The sequence below is a fragment of the Hydra viridissima genome, unplaced genomic scaffold (genome assembly GCF_058129835.1).
Source record: "Hydra viridissima isolate aposymbiotic clone 2 unplaced genomic scaffold, HvirCarnegie_v1 scaffold_1, whole genome shotgun sequence".
Classification (NCBI taxonomy): Eukaryota; Metazoa; Cnidaria; class Hydrozoa; order Anthoathecata; family Hydridae; genus Hydra; species Hydra viridissima.
The window spans coordinates 31,041,907-31,053,435 of NW_028324300.1; the positions used below are offsets into that span (position 1 = coordinate 31,041,907).

General features: G+C 30.0%; 2 protein-coding genes across 2 annotated transcripts; both read right to left on the reverse strand.

Annotated features, from left to right (window-relative positions):
* Window positions 1–497: 497 nt before the first annotated feature.
* Window positions 498–5,282, reverse strand: LOC145192620 (NADPH-dependent 3-demethoxyubiquinone 3-hydroxylase, mitochondrial-like). Its single transcript, XM_090101359.1, has 7 exons — window positions 4,566–5,282; window positions 1,926–2,040; window positions 1,755–1,839; window positions 1,620–1,674; window positions 1,437–1,505; window positions 1,214–1,295; window positions 498–889 (listed from the first exon to the last, which is right to left on the reverse strand). The coding sequence occupies exons 1-6, from the start codon at window positions 4,803–4,805 to the stop codon at window positions 1,218–1,220; spliced, it is 642 nt and encodes a 213-aa protein (XP_089957485.1). The 5' UTR covers window positions 4,806–5,282; the 3' UTR covers window positions 498–889; window positions 1,214–1,217.
* A 1,780-nt stretch (window positions 5,283–7,062) lies between these two features.
* LOC145192554 (endoplasmin homolog) lies at window positions 7,063–11,505 on the reverse strand. Its single transcript, XM_080069843.2, has 11 exons — window positions 11,346–11,505; window positions 10,974–11,233; window positions 10,596–10,845; window positions 10,289–10,484; window positions 10,023–10,203; window positions 9,608–9,799; window positions 9,140–9,516; window positions 8,817–9,028; window positions 7,893–8,241; window positions 7,488–7,764; window positions 7,063–7,380 (listed from the first exon to the last, which is right to left on the reverse strand). Exons 1-11 carry the CDS (start codon window positions 11,395–11,397, stop codon window positions 7,246–7,248), a joined length of 2,481 nt encoding a protein of 826 aa, XP_079925969.2. The 5' UTR covers window positions 11,398–11,505; the 3' UTR covers window positions 7,063–7,245.
* Between the last annotated feature and the right edge of the window lie 24 nt (window positions 11,506–11,529).

Genomic DNA, 11,529 nt, shown 5'->3' on the forward strand with positions numbered 1-11,529 from the left:
TGAGTGAAGATAGTGCAGCACTATGTGGAGACTACAGCGGCTACCAAGTCTTGGATCCTCCTCCACCAGTTCGTGCACCGTTTAAGAATCAACTTTAGTTGGGCAACCAGATCTTGGATGATCCTTGACTTGAAAATTATTGGAACGAAAATGTTTTAAGTGAATTTGATAACTGCATTTGCCTAGAGATTGTCATGTTATGCTCGGTCTAACTGGTAGAATGACCGAACTGGAACTCATATAAAATGCAGTATCGAATATGGGATCTCTGATTTGACATTTTATGTCAAGTGTACTGTACTGGCTTATAAAGTTGTACTGGCTAATATAGTTGCGTGGAAATCTCTAGAAAATAATATACCGTTGATGCGTTAAAACAAAATGCGAGAAACCTAGAAAATCATAGAACTTTCCATGTTCTAATAAGGTACATTTGTAGTAGCACAAGTGTGAAAGAACTTTCTGACGCAATACTTTCTTAATATATTGATAACAAATTTCTTTGATATAAAGGGAAAAGTTTGATCCTAATTAAGAAATACAATTTTTAAAATGTTACTCTCCGAAAATGTGTTTGTTAAATGTAGAGTAGTGGATTGGAGATATAACTTAATTTAGGCGTATTTTTTATAACAAAAGCATTTACATTATTCGAAGTGGCTTAAATAACCTTAACCTTGGATAAATACCATTTTCATTTTAAACAGTATTTGCTACTGCTCTTTTTTCTTGATCGAGCTGTTTGTAAACATTAAAATACTTTGAGCTTTGAACACAACGAAGTCTTTTGCTATTTTCGTCCAAGAAAAGCAACATAGTTAGATCTGCAGAGTTAATTTTGCAATAGGATATGGAATTATTTTTTAAAGCAGTTGAATTCGCACTGTATCTGTACGTAATAAAAAGAAATCATCTCTAAGCATCTTTACAAAAATAAATTTCGAAGAAAACTTTAGTTATAACTTAACAAATATAAAAAAGAAATGTAAGAAAATACGTTTATATTGAAAATAAATTACAAAAACAGTTATGCAGTAATTTGACAAAAGAATAATTTAAAACGAAAAGATAACACTCAAAAAGAAAAGTTTAAAGTTTAGAAAATGTATTATTTGTTACTGCTTCCTTTAATTTTTAGCATTTGTCTGAAGCAATAAAACACAATGGTAATCTTTCTAAAACTTGAACATTGCTTCTTAAAATTACTACAGACCTCGTTAGACTTTTTTTGTCAGCCATATTGCACCATGACAACCGAATTGTATGACTTGCTTTAGCACGTTATAAAACGGAGCCTTGAAGGAAATAAAAGCCAGTACTTTATAACAGCGTTGAAGAATGTTTAATATGACATGGTTCTGTCTGACATTGAAATTTTAATTTTTTAACAGTTGAAATGCTTTTCCAAAATTACTTAAAAAAGAAAAAAAGAAAACCTTTTCCCCGTCATATTGATAGCCTGTCTCCATGTGTTCCATTTCATCGTCACGGAACTTTTGTAATACCTAACAAAATAACAGAGCAGAAGAGCACTTTTTGTTATAGATAAATATTTTAATAAAGTTATGTATAAATATAATTTACTAGATTTAAAATACTTATCATAAGATTAATTATACCTCAAGAAGCTCTTTATACTTTTCAGGATCTTCACTCAGAAGTTCTCTCAGCTGGCTGTAATGAAATTCATCATTCACCAAGTCAGGTTTAATGATACAACTTTTTTTATTTAATAGTCATAGTTTTTTTTTAACCTGTCATAATGCTGGCCAATAACTTCTTCAACAGCTATAGTGCAAGCCATTGCAGCCTCTTTCCCTAGCAAAGCAGTGCTAGCACCTAAATAAAAGCTTTTGTAAAAATCTTGTAATAAAAATTTATAATGAAAGAAAAAGGAAACAGAAAGTTGATTAAAGTAATTTTACCTAAAACATATCCTGCAAAATTCCATAGAGGGAGTAATGCAGATGGTCGTACTTTGTATTTTGGAAGCAACTCAGTGAACTTGCTCAAGTGCTCTTTTTCTTGGTTCCACATTTTCTAATGAACAATATGAAAAATTTCTTTTTCAAAGGATGTCTCTCACCATAAAAAAGGCTCAAGTAACTTAAGTACTTAACACTTAAGTATTTTAAAAAGTTAAATACTGAAGTAAACTTATATTAAGTAAAATCAAGTAACTTTTTGTCAAATTAAACAAAAAATTGATATCTTAGAAAAATGTGTACAAAAGTTGTATGATTTTCATTTTGTATACATCTACCCTAAAAAATAAAATACTGCAATTTTTTTTGGTTGACGTTGATATGTTGGCTTTGTCTCATCATGTTTGTTGACTTCAATGGAGTTTGCTGAAAACGTTGTTGGCTGTAAAAAATTGTTTTTTGTTTATTTTCTTCAATTTCTTTTTAATAGTTTTATTTTAGACATTATATACAGGGTGTCCACAAAGTCTCTTTACAATTTGAAAAATTTATTACAAAAGCAGTTTATGAGATCTAAATAAAATTGGTTTTATTTTAATAAGTGTTTATTAAAGTTTTTTTCATTTAAAACTTCTTCACATAAAACCTTTGTGTTTCAGATACTTCTAAAATGGCTATTCCTCAAGGAAAAGCATAATGTGAATTATGGTTTATTGAAACAAAATTGGATGTTCAGACTAATGAAATTACAGATGGAAGAGTAAGTATGGAAGAGATGTCCCAAATTTATGGAAACAGGGACAGTATTGGATAAAGAGAGAAGTGGGCAACCAAGAACATCTGAGGAAAACATCTATCATGTTTGATAAACCTTTATTCATTCTCATAGAAAGTCCATCCACAGAACTGCCAGAGAGTTGCAACTATTGTGTTCAGCAGTGTACAAAGTCCTCTACAAAAACTACAGTAGTACATTTACAACCAATTTCAGACCAATGGACTTGAAGGAATGAACCACCACATTTGCCAGATATCACTCCCTTGGACTTAAGGGATGAAAATATTGTTAATTGCAATTATTGTCTTTTAACTTTTAAGGCAAAACAAGCAACAACAAGATCAACTTTAAATTTGAATTCATGCTCTAATCCAAGTCAACTATTATTGCCAGATTTTCCAAGAAAAACCCCTCTGAACTTGTTTTCACTTGAATGATTACTCTTGATCTTTTTCCTATTTATAAATTATCAAAAAGGATTTATACTCAAAAATGACTATGAATTCAATGTTCTTGAAATATAGAAAAAAAGGTGCATTATGATTAATCAAAAATGATGGAGAATGATGATAGATTTCATTGAACTTTGGAGAAAGGAATTCTAATAGAAATTGAAGATTTATGTCTCTAAACTTATACTTGTCAGATAATTCAGTTTAATTGCCTAGGAATGAAGAGGACTATTGGCTCAATCAAAGCTGATAAGAAAGTTCCTAAATTGATTGAAACAAAAATAGTCTTAAATTGATTGAAACAAAGCTTGAGGACTTTGAATTAAATATCAATAATCATATTTTTGGAATGGTTACAGCTTGATTGAATTAAAACTACTACCCAAAGACTTATCATGATTGCAAGGATCTTTATAGGTACCTCTAAGAAATGATGAACTTTAGTGATATTGTTTTAATGAGTTTTGGAAACACATTGGAGTTTAATCTCTAAATTTATTTCAAGATTTCTTTAAATTGAATATCAGTAAGGAAAACATTAGAGCATTAAATGTATTAGAAATTTTATCAACTAACAATAAGATTAAAACAGCTAGATATTTGGGAGATTGTTTAGAAAATATTGAAGCTGGTGCTATTGTCTAATTTTCAATCAAAACTAATACAAATTTCTCAGGTTATCTTATTAGCTTGTCAACTACAATCTACAAGCCAACTCCATGGCCTTGGGATACAACAATATCTGATATTTTTTTTAAATCAATCATGAAAAGAATGAAGAAATATTAGGATTGCCTTTAAAGGTATTTAGAGGCATCAAATCACTATGATCAAGCTCAAAAAGATTCTTTGATCAATCTCAAAAAGGTTACGACCCCTCTGGTGTTTTAATATTTTGATACAAACAATTATAGCTCATATTTTTTTGAAGGTGAATATAGAAAATGATGTTGAAATAAACCCACCAAATGAGCTTTTTTCTTTTTTTATCTTTTTAAAAAATTTTTTTTATTATTTTTTTTTTAAAAAAAAATTATTTTGAAACTTTAACAGTTTAAATTTTTTCAATTTCTTTAGAAAATTTCACAGCAGTCTGAATCAAACAATCTGAATGTAAAAATTTAATCTTTTGTTATTACCTGTTTCTTCATTATAACCTTTGTTTTTCTTCCAACTATTTTTTAAAATCACTTTTTAACTTGTTGCAACATTTTCATTACAATTCAGATAAATCATAACAACTTATAATAAAATAGATCAGTAAACTACTAAACTTATCCTTTTTTCAAATTTGTTTTTCACATTCAAATATATTCTAATAATGTTAAAACAAAGAGAGGTTTGTGTGGATTTAGGTCCTATATAATAATATTAAATGTATACAAGACCTTTTTATAAACAATCTCTCACATTTATAAGCGATCCATATTCGGAATCTTTCAAAACAGCCATCTGCCCAGCATAAATTTTGTCTGCACCTATTTCCCCAGCATGATCAACTCTTAATATTTTTGAAAGCATACGTCGTTCATGTTTCTTTTTTTCTCGAATGGACCTAAACTGATTTGATGAATAAGTACTTAAGTATCTTCCTTGAATTGAAAATATCAATCTCTCCAATTCAGGTCGAATTAATTTACATGCCAACATGTTTTCTAGCTTATAGAGAAATTCCGTAAGTTTAAACTGAAAATTTACGGTCTTGTCGTCATAGATAAAACAAAATAGACATTTTATGCTATAATTAAAACATTTATTAACAATATTCAATATTTATTCCTTTCATTTCTGGAACTCCCTGCAGTCACTTGTGAAACAGAATTGACCAATTTTTTTTTAAATTCAGTTGGGATATCATTCCATTTTCTTTCGATGACGGATTTGAGGTTCTTTGGATTTCTAATTTATTTGCATTTAATTTTTCGATCTAAACGATCCCACTGGTGTTCAATTAGAATAAGATGTTAAAAAATTGTTTTCAATGTTCAAATGTTGGAGTCAAATTATTAAGGTAAATAAAGAATTTGAGAATAAATTAGATCCATTTTTTTAATGATGAAAAATAGTTCTCCTATACAAGTAGCAGCCATACAGCCTCGAAACATCTAGGAACCTCATTCCACGTTTAACTGTTGCCGTTAAGTTTTTTGGTTCAAGCGCTGTAGCTGGTTAGTATCACACATGGGTTCGACATTATTAAGGGGACAAATTTTTTGATTAAGTTTACTTCTTGAATTTTTACGTTTTTAAACTTGTCTTTTACTTTTGATGGCCCCGGGTAACAGAATCGAGCCTCCAACTGCCTGTATGGCAGTTGAAGGTTTAAATCTCCTTATTGAAACTAAGCAAATATTGCGATACGATGGTCTCTTTCATTCATCGCTGTAACCTGAGAAAAAGAGAATAAAGAAAATGTGGCTGCAGATAATCTCTTTATCTTTGTCAGACATCTTATTTATTGAATGAATACGGTTTGCACAAATGTAGTACCAATAAATAGCATAATTACGCAGGTGTAAATTTAGCAGCATCAACCTGTACTTTTGAGTTTTAGAGGGAAAGGGCATTTCCCCTCCAAAATTAGGTTTTCTAAAATTTTTGTTTTCAGATAACAGCAAATATTTCAAACTCTAAAAGTAGGCATTCAAATCAGAACTCGTTAGAACTTTTTTGTTGCTAATATTTAAAAAATTTATAGAAGTTCCTGTTTTCTCTCAAAAAATATTTTTTGTCTCACCAGAAATAAAAACTTTTTTTAATTTTAAAATAGAGTTAAAGAATCTACTTCAGCACTTATTTATCCAAACAGTTTACTTTGAGGTTTCCAGAAGTAATGATAATTTAGTTCATATTTCGTTAAATAATTTTTTTTTAAACGTATAACAATGTGTGAAATGAATATGTTAATTATGCACAAAATAAGCTTATCTCGTTTTATTTTGAAACTTGCATTTGTAGTTAGTTTTCTAGCAATAACACTTTTTCAAAAAAAAATAAATAAATAAAAAATGGAAAAATCTTATTAAACGCTCATTTTGCTTTACTGTTAAGCAAAAGAATATTGCTTCCGTACGGCAACTCATCAACGATGATCCCTATTTTTCTTTTCATTAATTTGAAGTTTAAAAACCTTTGTTCTAAGGTCGAAAGAATCATTTATGATCATTTTTGTTTTCGAAAACTCGCATTAGCACTACAATAACTCAAAATGCGAATGATTAAGCACTTATGATTTTTCCCTAAATATGGGAAAAATCGTAAGTGCTTAAACATACATCGAAGACTGTCTCAATTCTCTTGCTAGTGTTATTGAGAAGCAAATACCAACGCCAGGCACAACAACGTCTGGTAGATCTTTATTTTTTAATTCATTAGTTTGGATACTCCTTATTAGACAAAAGACTAACGCAAGACTATGTACAACACCTACCACAGGTTCCTCAAGACTGGATCTATCGAAAGAGAGAATTGACGAGCTTCTCCTTTATCAGAAATTAGGCAATTACTATCATTACTTTGTGATCAACATATTAGCTGTTTTAGATTAAATTGAATCACCCTGTAGTTTTTGTTAGGAATAGGAATGTGATTACTTATGACTCACACTCTAGATGTAAACCTGGATCCGAATTGTCATACTCTTTTTGTTAAAAGCTTTCAACTTTTTCGAGATTTCTGGGGAATTAAAAAACGTTAGTTCTCTCTGTATTTCCAGGAAACAAAGACTATATGGTTGGTTAAAAAGAAAATTGGCAGATATACTGAAGAAATGGCAAAGTGCACTTTAGCACTTCTCAATTATCGGAAAAAAGAAGGCTAAAGGATCATTAAGCCATTTTTCTTTTTATATCTATGATATGTTGTTAACTTTAAGTCGATGTGTATAATGAAAAATTACAAGTTAAAATGAAAATAACATAGGGTTTATTTGGAATTCTTTTAGCTATTTGTACAGGCTTTTAATTGTGATAAAATCCACATAATAATAAATTACAAGACGCGTATAACACCGACATAACAACAGCATCTGAAAAACGATGTACAGTTAATCGGAAATGTATAAAAATTTGACCTAAAAGTTTTAAACTATCTATAGTTCATCTTTGTCTTTTGCAGGGGTTTCTTTATGTTCTTCTTCAACTTCATCTTCTGTATCTTGAACAGTAACTGGTTTAGGTGTTTTAGCATTCTCAGGTATATCAATATCCTCATCTTCAGATTTCACCTAAGAGCATATTTAACATGCTATTAAAATTTATGCTTAATGATGCAAAGCCTACAGAAAAATATTGTAACTTCATATTTGAGTAAAATGCATCTGAAGTTACTTACTTCCTCTGAAGTTTCTTCTTCTGCATCATCTGGAAGTTCAACTTTTGCATCCATATCAACTCCCATACTAAGCCTTAACATGCGTTCAATGCGTTTAGCAAAGTCAAGAGAGTCTTTAACAGTGTAGCCAGATCGAATTGCAGCAGTCTCAAACATAACTCTAACTAAATCTTTAGCAGTACTATCTTCTGGATCAGCTTTTACTTTAGCATTTAATTCCTTAATTAATGGGTGATATGGATTAACCTCCAGAGTCTTCTTTTGTGAAGAATAAAAGCTAAAAGAAAATAAGTGTAAGATTTAAATTTTTTATATTTGCTTAAATATAAAAACAAAGACACTTTTTTAAAGACCAAGTATTTGAATGAGTGGTTTTTAGTAAGAAAATCATGCAAATATAATTACTTCTGAGAAGGATCTTTAGCTTTAGCATAAGCTTGAGAACTCATAATCCTTTCCATATTAGCTGACCAACCATAAGAACTTGCAACTAAAGCCAAAGGAGACTCAGTCAAACGTTGGGAAATAGTAGCCTTTTCAATTAAATCTTTCAAACCAGTTTCTTTCATCCATTTCATAAGTGGTTCATAATCTTTCTCTAATAATTCTAACTTAGCCTTTTGTTTTGCTTCATCTTCATCACCAAACTTAAGTCCTTCTTTTGCTACATTTTGGAACTTCTTCCCCTCAAACTCAGGTAAACTTTGAATGCAATATTCATCTACCGGTTCAATCAAGTAGAGTACTTCATATCCTGAAGAAAGCATTAACACTGGTTAAAATATCACTATTTAAAAAGTAATAATAGAGCAACAAGCACATAAGCTTAATTTTTGTTTGTAAACACTATGATTTCTATCAATAAATCTAAAAGAAATCTCAAACATTTTACAAAATTCTTTTGCTGCTTTTATAGCATGATTATCCATAGTAATTTGGAAAGCATGTGAAAGGGCACAGCAATATTTAATTTGAGAATGTTTAGGGAAAAATCTTATGAAACTATAATTAAACTTTAAAGAGCATCATTAATTAAATGTCTATATAAAATGATCTTTACTTAAAAAATATTAAGAAAACTTCAATAAACCTGAGATGAACTATGCATTGCTGTTTTTTTTTATTATTTTTTTTTTGATAACATTTTTGAGTACAGACTTGTTTATGATAAATTTATATTATTAATTACTTGGTTATATAACTTACATCCAAAAACCCAATCAAATGATGTATACCAATTAGAAAATTTGAAGTCTATGAAATACCAAAAAAATAACATTTGGATAAACTTAATATTTAATATAGAGAATTAGTTGACATGAATCTCACCTTTACTTAACAGCCTCTCAACAAAAGGTGAGTTCTTAACTTCTTCTAGACTAGCTCCAGCCATGAAATAAATGACATCTTGTTTGTCTTTCATCCGTCCCAAATAGTCAGCTAATGAGGTCATTTTTTCAGGATCATTAGAAGAGCGGAATCTTAAAAGTTTTGCTAATCTTGTTCGGTTAGAATGATCTTCCATAACACCAAGTTTAATACTAAAATATAAACATTTTCATCAACTCAAAACAAATTTGTAAGAGAAAGTCATAGACTGAACGATCATTAAAGATTTAATTATATAACTTTATCAAATTCATTCTTTTTACTTTGTACTATATTCTTTCCAGAACTTTTCCATATAGTCTTCATCTGAAATCTTCTTAATCATATCAAGGGTTTTTCTAACTAGCTTTTTCCTAATAACTTTTAACAACTTGTGTTGCTGAAGTTGCTCACGAGACACATTTAAAGGTAGATCATCTGAGTCAACAATACCACGTATGAAAGAAAGGTACTTTGGCACCATGTCTTGAAAATCATCTGTGATAAAAACTCGGCGTACATAGAGCTTAATATTTTCACGTCGTTTACCATAGTCAGAAAAGATGTCTGCTGGTGGAGCTTTGGGGATAAATAATACAGATTTAAATGTTACTTCTCCTTCAGCAATAAAGTGAGTTTTAGCAATTGGATTTTCAGACTCCTAAAAGATAAAATGAAAAATTATTGTCAAATCAGCAGCAAAAAAAAAAAAAAAAAAAAGGAGAACTCGCAATATATACAAAAAACAGTACCTTAGAGATAGCTTTGTAAAATTCATTATAATCATCATCAGGAACATCTTTTGGTGCTCTTAACCAAATTGGTTTTGCCCCATTCATTAATTCCCAATCCCATATAGTTTTCTCAACTTTTTTTGTTTTTGGTTTCTTGTCCTCTTCTTTAGCTTCTTCAACTTTACCATCTTCATCATCTTCTGTCTTAGCCTTAAAAAATAAGTATCATATTTTAAATAAAATGGTATTTGTAAATAACCAACCTTTTTGTAAATATGCATCTATAAAATTTTGCCTACAAAGGTCCAACAAAGTTTAAATTTTTAAAGGAAATTGTTTTGACAAATTTAAACTTTGTAGGACAATTAGGAACATTATGTTGAAACAAACAAAACCTTACATAGCGTCAATGTTTATTAAATAAAAAACTAACTTCATCTTTTTTATCTTCAGTTTTTTTTTCGTCTACAGCTTCTTCAATGGGTTCCTCGACCTCTTCTGTTTTAGAACTCCATAAGTATATATTAAAGTTGATAAACTGAGAATACTTCTTTATTAGATCTTTTAAAGTGTTAGGCTCAAGGAAATCACGAGCCTCTTCTTTTAAGTACAAGCTATATCAAAAAACATTACACTTTATTTTTACATCTAATTCATTTATGAAAACATCTTCGCCATACTGAAATAAAAACTACTCACCTAATTTGAGTACCTCTTTTAAGTGTTGGCCCACGTGGATCTTCAGAAATAGAAAACTCAGCAGAGTCTGACTCCCATATATACTGCTTGTCATCATTATTCTTAGAAGTTACAATTACACGATCAGCAACCAAGAAAGCAGAATAAAAACCAACACCAAATTGGCCAATCAAATCACTAGCTTGGTTTGCAGTGCCTAAGTAAAGGTTTTTAAACTTACTTAATTTAGGATACAAATCATAAGTATAATGACAAAAAAAAAAAAAAAAAAAAAAAAAAGTTCTAGTAATAAATGTATTTTGCTCACCAGCTTCTTGCATCTTCTGGAAGAACTCGCTGGTACCTGATTTAGCAATAGTACCCAGTTGTTTGATGAGATCATCTTTAGTCATTCCAATACCAGTATCAGTAATGTGTAATACATGGTTATCTTTGTCTGCTTTTATTTTAATAGAAAACTCATTTGTTGCACTTAAGACACTCTTATCTGTGAGTGAGAGGAAGCGAATCTTGTCTAATGCATCAGAAGAGTTAGATATCAACTCTCTCAAGAATATCTATAGTGGGAATGTTATACTTTATAGCAAGAAGCAACATTGGTTTTATTAATGTTAAAAATTAAAATATTGTTACTTTTACATCATGCTTTAAATACTTTTAGGTAAGAAACTTAAAAAATTCTTACCTCTTTGTTCTTGTAAAGGGAATTAATAATAAGTTTCATCATTCTGCTAACTTCTGCCTGGAATGCATGTTTTTCAGCAGATTCTCGTAATTGCTTGACTTCAGCAACACTAAGTCCATCAATATTGATAGCTTCCTCCTCACGTTTTACAACTTCGTCATCTGTTTTCGATCCATCACGACTTTTACCAATGTCATCGGTAACTTTTGGCGTTTCAACTTCGTCTTGTGAAGTTTCAGCCTCTTCTGCTTTTGTAAAACCTATAAAAAGTTATGACTATTTTGATGTGTACGGTATGTACTAGAACTTTCTCATTGCAAAAAAAAAAGGCAAAGTCTATATATCTTAGCCAGGCAAAAATATAATACTCACATATGAGAAGTGCAAAAGCAATAAAACCAACTAACAGAAACTTCATTCTCATAAGTTAGTGTTTGCCGATCAGTAGCACAACTTCAACTTGAAACGTTTCGAAAATGTGAACATAAGTATAAAATTTAGAATTTAGTGCTGAAATACATTCTACTGAGCGTGTGTCACTTCTATTGGTTAACTT

What these genes read in the sequence shown, in the direction of transcription:
- LOC145192554 (XM_080069843.2), bottom strand. Translation starts at nt 11,397, where the DNA reads ATGAGAATGAAGTTTCTGTTAGTTGGTTTTATTGCTTTTGCACTTCTC. An exon ending in TGCTTTTGCACTTCTCATAT is followed by an intron (nt 11,234 to 11,345) that starts GTGAGTATTATA and finishes AACTTTTTATAG; the next exon opens with GTTTTACAAAAGCAGAAGAG. An exon ending in CCAGAAGATGCAAGAAGCTG is followed by an intron (nt 10,485 to 10,595) that starts GTGAGCAAAATA and finishes ACCTTTACTTAG; the next exon opens with GCACTGCAAACCAAGCTAGT.
- LOC145192620 (XM_090101359.1), bottom strand. Translation starts at nt 4,805, where the DNA reads ATGTTGGCATGTAAATTAATTCGACCTGAATTGGAGAGATTGATATTT. An exon ending in TTTTGCAGGATATGTTTTAG is followed by an intron (nt 1,840 to 1,925) that starts GTAAAATTACTT and finishes GCTTTTATTTAG; the next exon opens with GTGCTAGCACTGCTTTGCTA. An exon ending in AGTATAAAGAGCTTCTTGAG is followed by an intron (nt 1,506 to 1,619) that starts GTATAATTAATC and finishes TTATTTTGTTAG; the next exon opens with GTATTACAAAAGTTCCGTGA.